General features: G+C 37.9%; 1 protein-coding gene across 1 annotated transcript in view; it reads right to left on the bottom strand.

Annotated features, from left to right (window-relative positions):
- Nucleotides 1-245: 245 nt before the first annotated feature.
- Nucleotides 246-20,072, bottom strand: part of LOC142354122 (conserved oligomeric Golgi complex subunit 3-like) — a 55,122-nt gene continuing 35,295 nt past the window's right edge. The window contains exons 7-13 of the mRNA XM_075406391.1: nucleotides 14,382-14,583; nucleotides 13,520-13,704; nucleotides 13,074-13,220; nucleotides 10,167-10,338; nucleotides 4,413-4,649; nucleotides 1,807-2,081; nucleotides 246-1,140 (exon numbers count right to left, since the gene is read on the bottom strand). Coding sequence (XP_075262506.1) covers nucleotides 406-1,140; nucleotides 1,807-2,081; nucleotides 4,413-4,649; nucleotides 10,167-10,338; nucleotides 13,074-13,220; nucleotides 13,520-13,704; nucleotides 14,382-14,583 — 1,953 coding nt within the window. The 3' untranslated portion in view covers nucleotides 246-405. The remainder of the gene's footprint in view (nucleotides 1,141-1,806; nucleotides 2,082-4,412; nucleotides 4,650-10,166; nucleotides 10,339-13,073; nucleotides 13,221-13,519; nucleotides 13,705-14,381; nucleotides 14,584-20,072) is intronic.

The raw sequence follows: 20,072 nt of genomic DNA, 5'->3' as shown, positions 1-20,072 counted from the left end.
TCATTAATGGATCCCAAATAAGAAATCACACCCAAATATGAAATGTTGACAAAATTTTAAACCTCAATAACTCCTCGAATAACAGGAAATTTTAAAAATTTGTTTATTTCCAAATTCTACGCTCGAAGAGCCTTTCAATGATACCTTTCAAGATTATCTTCGATGAATATATTGATTGGCCAAAATTGACTGAACAAATAACCCATTTGAGTATATAGTTCCTCCCCCACTAAGTGAAGTCGGAACAATGATCAACAGCTGAAAATATACCATCCCCAAATAATTGAAGTTAATTTAGAAATTCGCATACAAATATACACAATTAATTTGAACCAATGCAACTGATATGTATTACAGTTATCATATTTAGACACTCGTCACAATCTGAAAGTTCATTACAAGTTATCAGGCAAGTAATAGTTTCACTTCTTCTACTGAAGGTAGACCAATTATCTGTGCATCCTCCTCCGTGTAATATGTCTGTAAAAGTTGCCTCGCATCGTTGAAAGTCTTGATAACTTTCGTCATCACTGGTCTGAACAAAATTGCCTCCGTGTCCCTATTTGCCAGATACAGACTCATTTTATCTTTTAAGGGCGGCAATTGAGTCTTGATCAGTTTGTTAGTGGCTCCAACAATGTCTTGAAGTTTCTTCGCGTTTGCAAACGGCTGAGTTCTCAACGCCACTTTTGAGTTTGAAGATTGACCTTCTTTCTTCAGCTCAATAATAACTTTGGCCTTTTCCATGAACTGCATCAGAGGTTCACATAACGCTTTGCAACAATTCTCAACAAAAACTTCGCAATGTTTTTTTAATTGCATGTCGACGTCTTTTTTAGAGTCCACTGTCAATTCGGTGACTTGAGGACTGCCGTCAATAAGGAACTGAAGTAAAGCGTTGCTTCTGCTCAAACTGAACAGTCGTTCACGCTTGCTAAGCAAACCCAGTGCGGCCAATCGCGTTTTGGAGAAATCGAGGACAGTTTCAGTGACAAAGAATTCAGAATGAAAGGGTTGAATCTGCTCTCGTAAAATGAGCAAGTGTTTAATGAAGAACAGCTGTGAGTCCATCAAAGATTTGTTGGCTTTGATCTGATTGGCTGCGAAGAGTAGAGATTGCACACAACAGCCAAGAGTCTCCTGAAAGCATACCAGAGTCGAGATTGTAAATTGCCATGAGACTTCTAAAGAAACTTCTTTTTCATTTTTATTGATTTATTCATCTTTCATATCATACCACTAAGTATTAACTACAGCACGGAGCTGGTTGTGGCTCGTAGTGTCATTAAGATTAATAACGGGCTTCAAATGACCATTATTAAGATTAAAATCAAAATTGAAAAAAAAATCTAATGAGAACAGTTTAGATAACGAAAAACTGAAGAGGTGGTGGATGTAAAAGTCAATCAAAAAGTCAAAAATGTTTAAGCGAAAAATTGACAAAGAACGACGCACACGACTTACCATAAATGCTTCAAACTTCGTTCGAGAGCAATTAAACACCTGTCAGTAAAAATTCTAGCTTCTAATTACGTAGAAAGTGTCTTTTTTTATCAAAATCTCATATCAATTTTAATATATACAGGGAGCTGCCAATAACTGCTATAATCTGCTAACAATAATATGTTATGGTCCATCGGGCTTTTCCCATTATAGGCCCGCCCCTCCACTAAACTATAACCCCACCCCATCAAGGTTTATTTACATCAATTGGAGGGGCTATACGTTATATGACCACTGAAGGGGGCTATGATGGTAACGACCCGTTAAATCAACCAGGTCAAGAGTTAGAGCTTAATAGGTGACCTGAGCAAGTCCTCTGAATATGTCTATGTCCAGACATCTGTACAATTTGGACAGACAGACTAGGGTCCTCCTAAGAGTCGGGTACCACATGCCATGCATATCTGCAGGTGAAATGTCATTCCCACCACCACCACTTCCTGTACTTCTTTTTGATATCACACTCTCACGTCTCAATGGGACTGAAGGCGAAGCCGATCCAATGTTGGCTGATTTGTTCACATCGTCAACTGATTCCTCAGCTGCCGATGAGATGTCACCATCGCTCGATAATTCTCCTAAAAACTTTTTAACGTGGACTTTTTTTTGCCATTAATAACATATATGCTCAACATTTCTACACCAGGGTTGTCTAAAATAAAAACCATAAACTGTCATGCAAGTTACTACATCAAATGTTTCTCGACGTTAAAGTATGACGTTAAAATATATGTATGAGGCATTTGATTCACATGACAGCAACAAGGCCCCACAATCAACAGTTTAGATTCCTTTGGTTATGGTTATTAAAGCTGCTGATTATTCCATTGGAAATCAATTACAATTCGTATTTAACTCTTGCATATTTAATTCTTTTCCAGTCAGTTTGAAATTAGCTTTTAACAGTTCAATCTACAAAACATGGGATGTCAAAGTATACGAAAAGTCTCCGCCAATCTCGGTTATTTAAACGTTCGCAAAACTCTTTGACGTTTTCTGCTTAATAAAGTAAATTCATTTGAAAAAAATCCTCCACTAAAGATGTTTTACATTTGATGTATGCCTTACGGTATAATCATGATTATATCTGCAATCATGATTGCACAGCACAGATGGGCAATATCTCATTTTTGCGGACGAAAAGTTAAATGATCACACGGAAACAACTATCAGACAAACATAGCTGCCAGATTATCAGAAAATAGCCGCAATAGCTTTGCAGATCTGCAGTCTCAAAAAGATTTAAAAAGACAGACTAAAAAAGTTTACTTTTCATTAAGAAATGAGATATTAAATTTTGATTAACAATCTGTATAACTTATTGCTGCCCCTATGAGCTGCACTTAACTAACCTTCAATTAGAGTGATATGCACTCACTTGACCTTATCTCTCTGAATTAAAATAAAAGTCAATTTCAAAGTGAGGAAGTCATTTTAGAGAGTGAGGTAAGTCAGGTGTGACCAAAAATTTAATCACGCGAATGAACAAAAACAACTCGCTCTACTAAGAGTGAAAAATGACGTCACCCACGCAATTCACTTGAAATTGCATGAATGAATGAAGAAAAAGCAGATTTGAAGTGATTGTGACGTCATATGGTTGTAGCAAAAATCTTGACGACGAAATAAAAAAACATAGCAGGACAAGTCCTGACGTACAATTCAAAGAATTTTCATTGACAAAACAGAAAAACTAGACCTGGAATGGACTATGAGTGAATTGAGAAAACCATTTTTAAAAAATCAGATCAAAAAATAAAAAAAAAAAACAAAAAACAATGTCAAAATGCCGCATGTGAACAAAAGAACCACTAGCGAGAAATGAAAATTTAATTCAAACAAAAAACTAGGCCTAGAATGAGATATGAGTGGATCGGGGAAACCATTTCGAAAAAAATCCGATCCAAAAAATCGAAAAAAAAACAGTAAAAGTCAGAGTGAAATTGCCGCATGTGAACAAAAAACCACTACCGAGAAACCGAATTTTTGTTCAAACACAGTTTTCTCACTCTACTTTAAAATTAGAGCGAAAAAAATTCACGCCGCAAAACCACTCGCTTTTTCGCTCCATTTCCTGTTTCGGCGTGACCAAAATCACTACTCCGATTTGACTTCAAAAATCATGAAAATGTGTGAACAGATCTTAAAAAAAGACAGCGCCCCAATACAATTCAAATTCTTTGAATTGTAAAAACCAAGAGAAGGCCAATAATAGCCTCAGCTATCGTTTTGCGGCTATTAATAAAGCCATTAAGAAAAAAAATCGTATCAAAAAAATCGAAAAAAATCAGAGTCATTTGAGAAGTCACAGAACGCCGCATGTGAAAAAACCACTGGCGAGAAAGCGAATTTTTGTTCATACACCGTTTTCTCACTCAACTCAAAACTTAGATTGAAAAGATTTCACGCCGCAAAGCCACTCTTTTTCGCTCCACTTCCAGTCTCGCCGTGACCAAAATCATCGCTTCAATTTGACTTCAAAAATCATGAAAATGTGAGAACAGATCTTAACAAAAGACAGCGCCCCTATACAATTTAATTTTTTTTTCAATTGTAAAAACAAGATACGGCCAATAATAGCCACAGCTATCGCACTGAGGCAATTAATTAAAAAGACAAGCATGACTAATATAATTGCCAGAGCTTCATTTGATAGCAATTAAAACAAAGCTGACAGATTGGAAATTCCAATTCCAGACATCTGGATCTGCGAAGAGAACAAGTAGTCTTTTCTCTTTTTCGAAACGTCAAATCGGCCAAAAATGGACGCAACCGACGTGTATTTGGAAGTATGGTTTCGACTTCGATTTTATAATCCAAATTATTGCCTATAATTGACCAGACTGTGTTGAGTAACCACGTTGATTAATATATTTGAGCAAAAAATTCCTTATTGCATTATTATTAACCTCGTTGTTGTTGCTGGTTTTGCTGACTGATTGACTCTGCGATCTGTCTCATCATGATCAGTTTCTGAGGATATGCGAGATCCCCAGGGACAGGCGAATATCCCAGAATGTCACTCCTGATGTACATCTGTGTTCTGTACACTAGTCTCTCTTGGATATCCTCCAGCATCTGTTTGCAAGTCAATTCTAGCACTCCAATCCTCTCTTTCATTGACAGTACTTTGTCACCCAACATCTCTGCAAAATATTTTTCTCTATTTTTGATAATAATTTTGCACATTTCTACTGCCAGTCTTCAAAAAATACTCGGTGTTTGCGGCTTGTTAGAAACATTGTGTAAAAATTCAAGCATTTTTCACCTTTTCCATCCACCAGTATTAATGCAAGTTGTCGCGACTAACAACTGTTTAGCGTATTAAGATGTGGGGACAGTTATGTAATTAAAACATCATCATAAGGGTACGAAAAAAATAACCTTACATATGGTTATATTCCAACAACGGAAAAGCAAACACGCATAAGTATATTTTTAGTTTTCCACAATTTCTTCAGAAATGGCGGAATTTTCAGGCGAGGATGGCCTGTTTTCTCCAGACCCATTCGAACATTTTTCAACGTATCCTAGAATAATTATCATGTCAAAGCTCTTGGAAAAAACTTTGCATATTATTATTAAATTGACTTGGTACCCGCGATACGGGAATCACCTTGTTAATTAGTTACAAAAACAGGACCAACTTACAGGATACTGATAGTACTTAAAGTTCACAGCCTTTAATTTCAAAAGAGAGTTAAACTGTTTCCGAAATAATACTGTTGGACATGTCCAGTCAAAAGTTGAGAGGTCATTTCGCTGGGTGAGAACATTTGCATATTTTAAAACTCTCAAAACAAAATACTCTTCCAATTTGACTGATTTTGTCAAAACAAAATTTGTCCTCAAAAATTGTTTTGCTGCAGAACGGTTACCGCCCGGTCCCTTGAGAACTTTCCAATAATCATCAAACTTGAGGGCATCACAGTTGTAAATTTTGTTCAGCATAAGAAGATCATTTCGAACCAAAAGAAAACTGATTGGCAACAAATTGTGGTAAATAAGGCTCTGATTGTAGTCACAATCGGCAAAAAATTCTTATTCAAAACCCACTTGAGCGCTCGTCTTTGCATCTTTTCCAGTTTTATGCAATTTGGCCAATTCGAGAACCGAACATTTGACGCGCAAAGGAGAACTGATAAAATGTAACTTTTGTACGAACTTACTTTTATTCTCGTATTTGCAGAAAAGGGAACGTTTCTCTTCAAGAAGATAGGCTGATGAAGGCACAACGTTTCTCTTTTGTTGTGCCGTCATCAGCCGCTGACTGATATGACTATCCCATTTCAACTTATTAGTAAAAATTATACCAAGATCATTCACCGAAGATTTGCATGTAATTTCTCTAACGTCTGCATACAATGGACACTACACTGATCTAATTTTTTCACATCAAAACATATAGCTTCAAACTTTGCCATGTTGAATTCCAACCTGTTTTCTTGCGACCATTTGATAGCTTTGTCTACACCATTTTGTAGCGCAAATAAATTCATTTGACTTCCAATAAATTTTGTGTCATCGGCAAACAGATAAGTGCTGTTCTCCATTAGAGATGGAAGGTCGTTAATGTAAACAGTGAACATAAAAACTGCAAACACTGAACCCTGTGGACCACCACTCGTAACAGTTAACTATGTTGAATACTCATCTTTAATATAAAGCACTTAATTATATATCTATTTTAATTAAATCCCTCAAACTGAAAATTTCCATTTGTGATTTTCTGTGGTCTTCAGCTATGGGATATACAAAGGACCTCTTAAAAGCAGTTTCTTGGAATCGCATAAAAATTTATTTACACGCAGATAATAATAGCTGCATATCGTTAGCTACGAATTTTAAGATAGGTTAAGGTTTTAGATAACCTCAGTATATTTGTGTAATTGGCTTACATCAGCATTAAAAAAACGTTTAAACTTGATGGTGTTTTATGGCACATTGTTACTCAATAAATGTTTCAGACATTCTCACTAAGAACATTGATTTGTTAATTTGATCATGCAATTGAAGCACGTGGTTCATTCGATAACAACAAAAAATTTTAGTTTTTTTTCGATTAGTAAATTACAGTTTTTAGACCGAACATTTATATTTTCGAGAAATTGATGTAGATTTTACAAAAAAAATAAGGGCCCTATTTAAAGGCAAAGAGGGAATTGTGCTGGTTTCAAAATTCGTCAAAATCTAATTTCTAAAGTAATCAAATGGCTCAGAAGATTTTAACCTCTTTGCAATAAATTATGAAACCTTTTATTTGTGCTTTTTTAGAGTCGATGGGTCATCAACTACTTATCACGCAGCACAAATATGCAAAATTGACGCATTTGACACAATTTTGTTTTGATAACATTGGTAAAAAAAAATCAATCCTTCGATTATTATCATTTTGTTAACCATCTTTATCAGTTTTTTATCAGTTATTTGTTATGCACTAAAAAGTGTCGATCAAAGCAAATCCAATTCCTATCAACCATTACAGCCAAAAGCCTGCAAATTAGTGACCTATATATTAAACGCGCGAGCTCTAAATTGGGACAAAATTTTCGCATGTTAGTGGCCTCCCGAAGCTCATGCTTAATAGCAGCGTTGAGCAGCATGGTTAGGCGGACGTATCGAGTGAGGTCAATGCCCTAAAAGTTCAAAGTAGATGGGTGAGAACCGAACCTGTGACAAGACTGTTAGTCAGGTGCAGTTACCACGAGGTTATGAGGGCTTGAAAGAATGCTCGCCCAGTGGGAGGATTTAATAACCTGGGTACTATGTGGTTTTTAATTTCTCCCGAACGAAGTTTGAAATTTTCATTGAAAAAAGTGTGTTTTTCTGAAAAGTTTTAGCTTTACAGTTTCTGCGCTAGTCTAGACAACCCTTAGCTTTCAACTAAGTTTTCCAGGCGTTACTTTTTGAGTCTCTGAATTCTGTTTATTGATACGATAAAAGCAATCGTGGGACTCGGTGGTCTGTAGTGGTTACAGAGCAGTTGGTACGACGGAGGACTGCTATTCTGAGGGTCGAAAGTTCGAAAACGTGTTCGGTACTTTTTCTTTTGTAGACATGAAGATTTGTAATCAACACCATGCCGCCTGTTGTTCAAGAGCAATTCTTGCAACACTTGTCGGCTTATGTTCCAGTGTGTGTTTGGGGGATGAAAAATTGTATCCTATAAACGGGTGAGCTCTAAGATAGGGCAAAATGTTTGCATGTTTAAAGAGCCTATCTAAGCGCATGTTTAAGATCCGCATTGAGCAGCATTGTTAAGCGAACATAGCGAGAGTGGTCAAAGATCTGAAACATTCAAACTAGATCATGAGAACCGACCCTGGGACGAAAGACTGTTAGTCAGTTGCAGTCACCACGAGGCTATGAGGTCTTCAAAGTATGCTCGCTCAGGCAGGATTTACTGACCTGGGTACGTAATTTGTAATTGGTCCCGAACGAAGTTTGAGGTATTTATTGTAAATGTTTTTGAAGTTTTTTGCAAAGTTTTAGCATTACAGATTCTGCGCTCATCTAGAACACTGTTAGCTTTCAACTAAGTTTTTCAAGCTGTACTTTTTGATGTTTGCGTAATCTAAGATTCTCTCAATCTGAAAGATGTTCATTGTTAAGAGAAAAGCGATTGTGAAAAACGGTGGTTTGTAGTGGTCATAGCGCAGTTCGTAAAATGGAGGACTGCTAATCTGAAGTTTGAAGTATTTTTCTGTTACCATTATCCATAAAATTGCTATGAAACTAAGTTTTGAGCAGTTTTAGTCGTATTGTCTAAACTTCCTTTTCTATAGTATATATCAGTCACAATTGAGCTCAATGGTCAACAGTGCTCCTATCGTAATTTTTTAGGGGTCCTTAAACATGCAACCTAGCGTAATAAATGCGTTTTGAGAAGTGCTTTACCATCATTATCAAGCTCCTAATATGCACATTTTTTGCGCTCATTTAGCATGCAGTATAGCAAAAACAAGCAAGTCACAAACGCCATTGTTCAGAAATTTGCTGTAGAAAGGACAAAAGACAAGTGCAATACGCATAGATGGCTTAGGTGGTGAGACCTATGGCTGTTAAACGAGGGGCATGGATTCGAGCCCGAGTTGGTGCGAAACAGAAACCTTTACTTCTTTTACTTCTATTCTTGTAAATGATTTTTTGTTACGGTTTTGCGGGCCTGCTAGTTACATTTTGAAAGCTGTTCTTGATCAATCCGAGAAGTTAGCACCCTCCAAACCCATATTACTTTCTAACTCATTTGTGAAAAGACAGCACGAGTTAGGACGCAACCCAATTACTTGGTTTTTATAATTCATGGTTAATGGTAATACTAAATCAGCAGCACGTCTCGCGAAGCTATTCATTAACAGAGATAGCAACACAGTTGCATTTTGACCCACAAAATGGGGTCTTTACATTGGCCCATTGAAGCCACACAATCTGATTTTCAATTTATCAGTGGCATACCCCTCTGATTTTCGTTTTCAGCGGTTGTCTAGTAGGTTGCGCGTGCAAGCAGCATCATACCAGAGCCACGAATGACGACTTAAGAGATTGACTGAGTTAGCAACGTGAAAGCAAGAGCGAGTCCCTAAGATTGGTAATTTCATCAGTCTGCTAGAAGAGCAATGCCTTTTTTGAGTCTACCAACTCTTCTCGTAAAGCGCAAACTTGCAATCCTCTGCTGCCTCAAGGGCTAGCCCTGAATTCTCAGCCACATTATTAGCAACAGATGTTAGCAGAGGAGAGGCCACTGTAACAACAAGTACAGAGGGTCGACTCGATTTGCATGAGAAATAACTGCTGATTCCGAACTCTTTTTCAATAACTGCTCATAAATTAGCCCGTATATGCCGTTGCTATTCGGTCCGGAGTCCATTCGTGTCTTGATATGCCGTTGCAGCATGTACAAGTCCATCAACTCGCTCATGGCAGACAACCCCATAGTCACCATGCTTATCTAGAGTGCCAGCATTACAAAAGGGGCACTTTCTCGTTAGTCATAAACCTCAACTCTAGGTCTGTATTACAAACTGTCTTGAAATTCGTGATCTAGACCCAATATAGTCATTGGTGGTGCAGCTAACGAAGCGCCCGCTGACATTTGCCTTTCCTTCAAAATGTGTAATTCTTGCGATCAAAGGCTTCTTGAATTGTTTTTTTTAGTAGAGCCGAAAGACGAGAAAGTTCAGTGAAAGTAGATCAGTGATCAGTGAAAGTTTGATTATTTGAGGGATATTGATTGGTATTTTTACACCAAACTATTTGTTGGAAATACTGAGAAATCTCGATTACATGCATAATCATCATGAGTAACTTTCCCGATTATTTCGTCTAAATCTTCCCTTTGGCTGCTATCAATCAAATTGAGAACGTTTCCGTACATGACCTGTAAATTCAATTTTTGCACTTGGATATAAAACCTTAGTATGCTATATTTTGCTAAAATAACACTGGACCCTGAACTTTAATTACTTTTGTGCTTGTGAATTACAAAATTTGAGTTAAATTTTTTATTAAAGCTTGTAAAATATTGGTGACTGATTATTTTTGTTTCTTAAATGAACAACAACTTCACTTCTTTCATTTGTTAAAGCGAATGTCGGGACTTTCCGTGCCTCCGCACAGAACCTCACAAGACCATTTGTTTTGTGAAAGTTCGAAGAAGAAGGAACCTGATTTAAGAATAGTGCACAGTTCTGACAATGTCTCCAGGTGTACAATGTGCACAATGAGTGGTCGGAGGGCATCGTACAAATGGTTGCAGAGTGACTGTAGAAACGAAGCCAGTCTCTCCGTGGGGTGGGAGAAAAAGTGCTGGAACAAGTCCCACTCATCCACACATACCTGGAACAGAAAAAAAACATTTCTTCGTAGCTGTTGATAGAAATACATGTGATCATGATGAGGGAATTTCATTCTACAATTACTTGTTCTGACCCCTCTTGAGGGGGGAGGAACTATATACTCAAATAGGTTTTTTTGTTCAGTCAATTTTGACCGATCGATATATTCATCGTACAGAGTTGTGAGTGGTATCATTTAAAAGCCCATCCAGCGTAGAATATGGAATTGAAAAGATTTTTCTCTAATTTCGTTTTCTAGAGCGAGTTATCGTGGTTTACATTTTTGTGAATATTATACAGATTTGAGTTATTTTTATTCACATTTTCCGGAAATTTTGGCTAAAATTTTTTCAATTTTAGTGAAACATATAAGAATTGTTAACAATAGTACTGTTGAATTTATTTTAAAGACAAAAAAGTAGTGCTGACTATTTTAATTTTTTGGCTATAATTTTGGCTAAATATTTCAAAATTCAGCCTTTTTCATCAAAAATAGGCCCAAATAAGCTTGTTTAGTCCCCTTTGATTAAAATTGCCGCAATTACACACCCAAAAACAGCTAACACGATCTTTTTCAACTACAGAGCTAATTCGGATTGTATTCAGTCGGTCTTTTTAAAGACACTTTTTAATCTTTTTAATGATAATTAAAGTAAGAACAATTCAAATCAAAACTCACTGTTGAAAGGTCCAACTGGCTTCCTAAACAGCTCCAAATTAATGTATCTAGTTTCGCTACTGGAAAGATTATGTTCGTTTTCACTTTTAAAAATGTTTGATTTTTAAATAAGCAATGGCTTATTGAACTTTGTCACTATTTTTCTCAAAACTTGATCAACTTGTAGCTTAGTGTCAGCAAAGAAAGAATGCTTCTTCCTCTTTTTTTCTATAGAATTATTATTTCTATTTTCTTCAGAATTAAAAACATACCCGGCAGATTGCCGGAAAATAGCCGCCGTTGATTCCAATAAGCTGAATTGGGATTGAACGAATAGAATATATTGAAAAAAAAAGATTTTTGTACAAAAATATTTTTTAAGTCCGATTTATTTTGATGGCATTTCGTAGTTGAACATACTTCTGTTTCTTAGAGAGAGGCTACAGGGGCTACTATCAACACCAATGAGCATTAGAGAGAGGTAACTAATACTTATAGGAACGACGTTCAAATAGCGGGCATCTAAAATTGGGCTTTATGGGTTTATCCCGTTTCTATTTCTGACCTCAATTTTTATACTGACTCTGTTCATTTTGAATTGCTTTGCTTAGCAACTGATGTTCAAATTCACTTTTAACAGAATGAGAGAAGAGAGAAACTAGCCTAGAGAAGTCAAAAAGATTTCACGCAAAATGTCGAAAAAGCGGCAAAATGGTAAAGCGAAAAAAAGTTTGACGAAGTAAAAAAAAAATACGAGCGCAATAATAGCCGGCTGAGAAGATGAGGGCGGCTATTAATTAAATCTTTTTTCCGGTTTCACGCGTAACGTTATGGTTTTCTGTCTTTGACACTATTAGATTTCCCCCTTTTTTATTTTTAGGCATTGGCCCATTTTTCACGTTTTTTTTCTCGTTTTGTCACATAAAATATTTTACAGTTCACATAGTACATTATTGGCGTTCTAAAGAAGGTACAATTGAGCATATAACAGTCTCTATAGGCATAGATTATGGTCTTAACGGCTTCGACATCCCTTTCTCGAAGACTTTAATTGAATTTTTTGTATTTGTCTTTAATTGTCGTTTTTATGTTGTCTTTTTAGTCGTACGAAATTTCCTGGATAAAACAGGTCTTATTGGTTTTTTATGCAGGAATAAATTAGCCTATATTCTGATTTGAGTGGATAGCTGATGGCTTTCATGACTTTGAAAACAACTGATTTAAAAAAAAACACTTTTTAACTTTGTTTTTTGTTCTTTTTAACTAATTTGTTACCTAATCTCGTTAATCACATATGCCATTATTGTCGTCGCCGGACGGTGCATGTGTACAAAATCTAATGTTTTGAAATTAGATTTCTTTGAAACTAATTGCTTTTAAAAACAGGCCATTTTTTAACTTTGCTGTTTTTTGTTCTTCTTTGTCTAATTGTTACCGAGCCTTATTATGGAATGTTTCCACATCTTTTCTAGTAAAGTACAAGTTATTTTGTTCCGTTTCAATTTTATCGGACGCTATTTTGACCTTGTTAAGTTTTTTTAAAGAAATGGACATGAAGTTTTGGATGTAATTAATGTTTGTTGTTATTGTTGTTTGATTTTGTTGTTAGTCTTTAATTGCTTTCTAAATAATGGCTGATCTCATCAATATAATGCGGCATTTTTTTAGACCACTAAGTTGTTTGCGTAGGACTCGATCTTTTTGTTCAGACATTTTTTTGTGAAAAATACTTGAATTTTTGGGGTTTCCTATCTGTTCCTGATTTGGTAGACATTTATTCCAAAAATGCTGATTAGCGAGCCTCCTTGTTTGAATTAAATTCACTTTCTTTGCTATATCTCTTGTTACAGGTGGGAATTGCTGGGTTTGGTGAACATTCAGTACTAACAGATTTGCATTGGAATTGATCTATTTGTACCATTGGCACAGTTTAAAGGGCAAATAACTGGCCCAGTTCGAACCAAGGTGACAACATAAAAAGACAGATGTATTGTACCGCAAATTCTGGTCAAGGATTTCCCAAGGCACTTGTGTCAGTGACAAATACAAATGGAGTAAACAAGTTTACAACAACTCACTTGTAGTATCATGAAGGTGCCGTTTCGGAACAGGCCACAGTGGTCTCCCTTGTGTCTGATCAAGAGATCATTGACCCCCTGAACCACACTGGGTCCAACCAGAGCCTGCCTGGCTGAGAAGTAGATGTTCTCACAGTCTTCCAGAATCTGGACCACAATTAAAACTTATTTGAAACGTGACATAAGGCTGAGCACAGCGAAAAACAACTACTCGAAACTGACACAGGCTATGATTACGTACATGTCAGTTTTTTGCCCTGTTATTTCTCGGTTAATCACACGCCTTTATGTTTTGTCTCATTGTATCTTGGCATGTATTTGCGCACAAAGCAAAGTCTAAAGTAGTACTTTCGGGTGTCTAGACATTTTGATTACTTAAGCAGAAACCAACAGATTGGCTACCAGACTACCAGCAACATATCGCAGAGTACACAATCAGATACGACCTGTTGACATTCGAGGTACTTGGTCTGTCTCTCCTCCAGCTGTTCGACCACAATCTTCATTGAAGAAGAGATTGCTCTGAACTTGCCATAGAGAACTGAGAAACTGTTGTTTGCACCTCCACCACCACTTGCCAATGTTACAGCACTGTTCGGTGAAGACTGTTCCACTTGTTGCATCTTACCTCCTATATAAATACAAGAGGTAATTCACGAAAACGACACATTTTTACTCTTCTTTTACTTAGACCATCTTTGCAAGGAAAACGGAGGCGCTTATATCACTTAAAAAACTTGCATCTATTTTAGCCCAAAAAAGACGGCTCTTTCTTAATCACTTCATTTTTGTAGTTTTCAAAAAACGGATGAGAGTTTTATTAGCTTAAAGCACAGCTCTGAAATTTCGAGAGCTGTTTTATAAGCTTCGATCAAGAAAAAAACACTGTAGAAAAATGTCTGACTGGCGGGTGGTTGGTCCCGCTTCAACGCCATGACCGACCAGAGATTCCGGTTTACATCTCACAATGCAGCGCATGAGAAGTGTGGCCGTGAACTAGAGGTCCCCAATCGCGCATTAACTTATATTAGGTTAACGAAACTATAGGGCAAGTAATATTGTTGTCAAGTACAGCTTAGAAAAGAGGATTCTCAACTAGATCCAGAAAAACCGGCACTCTAGAATCTGATGCTGCTGAGACCTGGTCTTTCAAAATTTGCATGCGAGTGCTTCAAATACATTTTAAGATCAACATTGACTCATTAGTTGTCCTTAGCTCGTGCAGCAGTTTTTAATTGACCTATTTTGTTTCAAAATTAAACCACTACATTGGTCAAATTACGTTTGTTTTTAAAATTAAAAACTAACCAGGTGACAGATCAGCGACAGGCAACGAAGGTAGTCTAGGCACATTTGATGACGAGCTGGCTGAAGTGAAGGATGCCGTGAAGCTGTTGGATTGTTGCTGTACTTGAGCAGCAGTTGTGAGTGTGGTTTGGAAGTGCTGCTTCATCAGAACTAAGGCCTTCGTGTGAGCACTTTTGTACAACAGAAGGTAATTGCCACTCTCCTAAAGTCAGAACAAACTCTAACTGTCCAGATACGCAGAGGCTATCGAAAGTACTGACTATTCTATCCGCGTTTGAAGAGCTACGTTAATTATTCCTTAAACTCAACTAATGACATTTAGTGATATTAGTATAATTTACGTTACACGCAAGGCTCAATTCTTTAAAATATTTGGAAAACATTATTCCACGTGCGTTTAAGTTGCTCTCTCGATTTCAACAAGCAAGACGAAAATAGAAACAAATTTTATCGTACACCGAGTCTTGAGCACCCTAGATTGATCCCCCCATCAACTTTTTTTTGGCTGTTATCATATCAGAAGCACTGTGTACAAGAGCAAACCATTTATGTAATGGTTCTTCAGCAGCTTGTGTGGACCTCAAAACAGCGAGACGTAACCAAAACGACACCCGCCCTTGTTTTTTTTTATCTGGTCGGATAAAAAAACTCGGTAGGCAAGTGTGCATTCAATGTTAATCAGATAAAACAGTTATGAAAACTAGAGAAAGCAAGAAGGTTTTTGTTAACGGAGACTGACAATACTACAGAGCTTAGTCAGGGGACAAAACAATGCAATTTATCTTCGGGATTGATTCAGCAAACGAATAATTTAATAATCGATGACACCGCTTCCCGCTTTCAAGTGCCCCCCCCCCCCCCCAAAAAAAACCCTTTTCTACCCCGACAAAAAGAATAAACTGCACCAGATATCTGTTATTGAACATCTCGCAAAAAACTAAAATTAAATATGACCAGTGGGTACTGAACTTCGATGAGATGGTGTGATCCAAATCAATATGGGCCTACTCGCAATTTACGCCTTTACTGTCTAAAGTAAAAAAAGATACCACGCGACTTAGCGAAGCGGATAGACGAGATTGTGCAGTCAGCGAGTTCAGCAAATCTAGCTGCAATAGATATGAATCTAAATGAACTCCCAGATCTCGAAACCATCGGCAGTAAGCACATCCATACCCTAAAGTTCATTCCTGTAAAGATTCGGGTGAGATGATCAGAATTACTAACGTCCGTTATCGATGCTTGCATTTCACACGCGCAATCGTTAGAAAATTGGAAAAAACTCGTTGCAATTAGCAAATGTGTTCTACGCGCGTCTAATCGTGGGGACGAGAAGCACAAGCAGCAGCAAGGAACAGTTGTTGAGCAGACTTGAGCGATGGAAATCAGGTGATTATGCTGCACTGTGGTACGAGGCGACCTCAATGAAGAAGTCAAGTAAAACTATCAGTGAGTCAATAGACGCTTTAGCAAGCCGCGCGAAATCTTTGCCTGCAGGAGCAGTTTGGAAGGACAGCGAAAGATCTGTCTTCTGACGGCGTCGCACCTGACAATGCTGCAACGTTGAATGATCTTAAAAAGCTCCACCCTAGGGAAAAGCAACCTGATCCCCAATTTGATCAAGATGCTGACACGAACGCATATCAATTCGACGAGGCATCAGTATTCTTCCATATCGAGTCGTTCTCCAAACTTACTGCAGCTGGGCCGCGAAAAAATGTATCCCGAGCATCTGCTGCATGCAGTAAACTGCGGTGCCCCTGATCAACCAAAGCGAGCAGTCACTAGTTTAACAAAATTCGTCAATTTGACGAGCAGGGGTCAGCTTCACGAATTCGTTGCTCCTATGCTATGTAGTGCAACACTAACTGCTAAGTTGAAAGGTGGGGTCTGTCCTATCGCTGTTGGGGAAGTCATTCGACGTCTTATTGCTAAATGCATAGCTCGTGAAGCGAATTCAGAAGCTGCTGATCTATTTAACACAAAACAATTGGGAGTAGCAGTAAAGGGTGGTGCTGAGAGCATAGTACATGCAACAAGAACTTCCTTCGAAAAACTGCAAAAAAATTCCCGAATATTGAAGATCGATTTCCAAAATGCCTTGAATTCGGTAAAAAGAAGCAGGGTTTTGGAAGCAGTCGCTAAATTCTTACCTATTATTGCCCCTTTTGCGAATTTTTGCTACTCACAACAAAGTCATTTGCATTTTAACAACAGATATCTAAGTAGCCAATCGGTAGGTCAACAAGGGGATCCTTTGGGGCCGCTTTTGTTTTCACTAGCTCTGTGGCCAATCATTAAATAAATTGAATGATAATTACCAATTCTAGTGCAGCATAATTGGTATTTGGATGATGGCATCCTTACTGGTACCGACCAACAACTTTGCACAGCATCGAATTTGTTTACAAATTTGGGTGAAGGATGAGGTTTAGAGCTCAGAATAGAAAAATGCGAGCTTAGGTCACCCGTTGGTCTATCGCGCTATAGCTAACAGAGTAAAGAGAAATAGCAAAGAAGGACTTGAGATCTTGGGCGCTGCCATTGGCGACACACATTGTGCACTTGGAACTCTTCAAAGCTGTCTTGCTGCCCCAAAGATGGTATAACTCCTGCGATGTAACACCCTAACTGATGAATCCTCTGTTATTTTGCAGGATTTTGACAATCTTTAGAGAACAACATTTGAGAAAATGTTAGGCACCGTTATAAGCGACAACGCTTGGAAGGCTTGTCTACCAATAAGCAAAACTGGCGTTGGAATTAGACAAGCAGTTGACCAGTTAAAAGCGGCGTTTGTTGGGTCACTATTGCAGGCAGACGCTTTAGTAGAACAAATAACCGGTGAGAAAATAACACACAACCAAATTTTCCAGGAAACTGTGGAAGATCTGAAGAAATTAGCCAATATAAACAACACAAGAATCAGGAGGCACTGCTTTTTCTGACCTTCTTGGTAATCAGATTTCAAATCGGGAGAAAGCTCGTTTGCTTTCACTAACGTTGCCTCAATCTGGTGCCTGGCTTTCCGCAACTACAATCCCTAGTCTGGGCCTTCACCTTCAGCCAAATGAATTCAGAGCCGCATTGAAGTATCGGATTGGTGTTCCGTTATACATTGAGGAACGGAATGCCCTAAATGTCAAAACGGCAGACAGGACAAGCTGGGTGATTACGCTTTAAGCTGTCACGGTCGGAGGGATATGATATCGCGAAACGATAGAATGAGGGATAGAATATTTGCTGTTAGCTCAACCGCAAACTTAGCACCCGTCTGCGAACAGAAAAATTTTATTCGGATAACTCAAGGCCAAAAAAGACATATACTTGCCCAGCTGGTCAGCTGGACAACCATCTGTAATAGATGTACCTATAACTTCCCCACTGCAGCCCAGTCTAATTTTAGATGCGGCGAGGTGTGGTTTTGCTCTGACAAATGCTGAAGAAAGGAAATGTGAACAATACGGCCAAAAATGTGCCGAAATAGGTATTCAGTTAGTACCACTCGCGTTCGAATCTTTTTGGTGCTTCTCAGATTTGGTTCGAAAAACTTTGAAACGTATAGCCCTGCTTGCCGATAACCGAAACTTTCAACCAGTTGGTTTACTAATTGTCTACAATCGGTTATCTCAAAGAGTCTCAGTGACTTTAATGAGAGGTTCAGCCACAACACTGATCGCCAGAGATCCCCTGTTATATGACTCATTCGTGCTAGAACACCCTCAGCATCACAATGGTTAATTTACAGTCTCGTCTCACCAATTTTAGTTGCCCAGTTATTGCTGTGCGCGAACTTGTTTGTCACCCAATGAGTGGGGGAAAAACTCATTTGTTTCATTCAACCCGATTGAACCCGATTCCCTTCAAACCGACACCTGCAGCTTGCTATCAGAAACGACAAGGAACTGAAGAAGCTCCTCCAAGGAGTGACCACTGCTCAAGGTGGTGTGCTACCCAACATTCAAGCAGTGCTCTTGCCCAAGAAGCAGTCTTACTCTCAGCCCAAGTCTGACAAGAAGTAAAGAAGCTTGTAGCTTGCTACTTCAACACCGGCTTTTTTAAAGGCCACCAAACCTTCTAAGTTACCTTACTAGCTTCAGCTTACTAACTACCGAGCTCAAAACAAGCTAAATGTCGTATTTTAAGCTCGAGTTGAGGTAACTGAACTTTGTTTAAAAACCCTTATTTACCTCAGCCAATCAGAGTGCGAAAAAGTGTTAGGCTACCTTGGGAGCTCTTTTCTAGCACTCTGATAGGCTGAGAGCTTGAATCTACTGTTAGGCTATTTGGGAGCTCTTTTCTTGCAATCTGATTGATTCTCGACTGTGATGACTAAAGTTTGAAGACCCGATTGTGAGGGTTTCTGGGAACAAAAAAAGGCAAATACTAAATTGCGTGGGCACCATGATGATTTGTGGGTACAAGGCTGATCGTAAAAATTTTTCTGAGAATGGACTGAACCTAGAAATGATTTCAACCATGAGTTTTCTAACCAAGCATACCTTAAATTTATGATTTTAAAAGTTGAAAAAAATTCCTCAAAATTTAAAAAAAGCAACGCTGTTTTACAGATTTGCTCAATATGGAAATTTATAAGCAAAATCTAGGGTCCAGAAAGCTAATCAGAATCACTAACGATATTAGACTTCAAGTCTAATTGCCTCTCGAAAGTTATTTCAAAACATGACCTCTTTTCAAAACATCAAAAATGTGACCGCATAAGGTGGTATCGAAGAACAGGACATCATACAACATGAGCCCATCGATTTAAGAAGTGGAAGTCAGGAGCGCATAGCAATAAGATAAAATTTTATAAGAATTGATTCGCGTAATATACGTACCCAGCAAAAGAAAATGTCAGGAAAGCGTAAAAAGACAGTAAGCTCAAACGAAATCAAGTTTGAAAAATCCTCTACAATCCTTTATCAGTCAAGGAATTGAAAAATATCCTGAGGAATAATGGCATTCAAATAAAAGGCCCTTTCTGCTGTCATCCTTTTGGGGCACCAAATCTTTTCAACAGGCTGTGTGATTGCTTCTTATTAGTGTGACATCTGATTCCTCCAAGAAAAAAGTCGCATTACTATGAAGCAGACCTAGAGCGGATTCATCCTGCATCTCAGTTAAAGGGGAATTTGCTCAGAACAGCTATTCAGCACCAATACACATTGAACAAAATAATCTTGAGGGAAAGATCGAAAAACAGGACGAGGAAAAGCAAGAACAGATCAAAGAAAGCTAACATTTAGTAAGTCAAAATTTAGGATTTTTAGTTGAGTTAAGATCAATCGTTTCTGCTAGTAAGTTTCGGTTTCTTAGCATTGCTCTCTGATGCAAATTTTGAGATTTCATTACTACGGAGCTGCCGCAGATTGTGGCCGAGGGATTGATTCTGGTCCGGTTATTGCATTTGACATCTTGATTGTGATTTTGGTTAAATGCTTACCAGTACCGAATGCTTCCGTAATGATTTAAATTTTTGCTTAATCAGTCCAGGCAGTTTTTGAGATTTTGATATCTTGGATTGGCTTAAGGCAATGATCTCTTCGGCTGAAATGTAAATGCTATTCTGCACATTAGTTTTTATTCTGCACCAAGTTTTTTCTCGATTTTCTATATTTATGTAGCTTGTCCTTAATTCTGAAATTTTAATTTTCCTAGTCCACTAATTTGAACCGAATGATGTCAGAA

The sequence above is a fragment of the Convolutriloba macropyga genome, chromosome 15 (genome assembly GCF_964194025.1).
Source record: "Convolutriloba macropyga chromosome 15, txConMacr16.3, whole genome shotgun sequence".
Taxonomy (NCBI): Eukaryota; Metazoa; Xenacoelomorpha; order Acoela; family Convolutidae; genus Convolutriloba; species Convolutriloba macropyga.
This window is presented reverse-complemented; position numbering and strand designations above follow the sequence as displayed.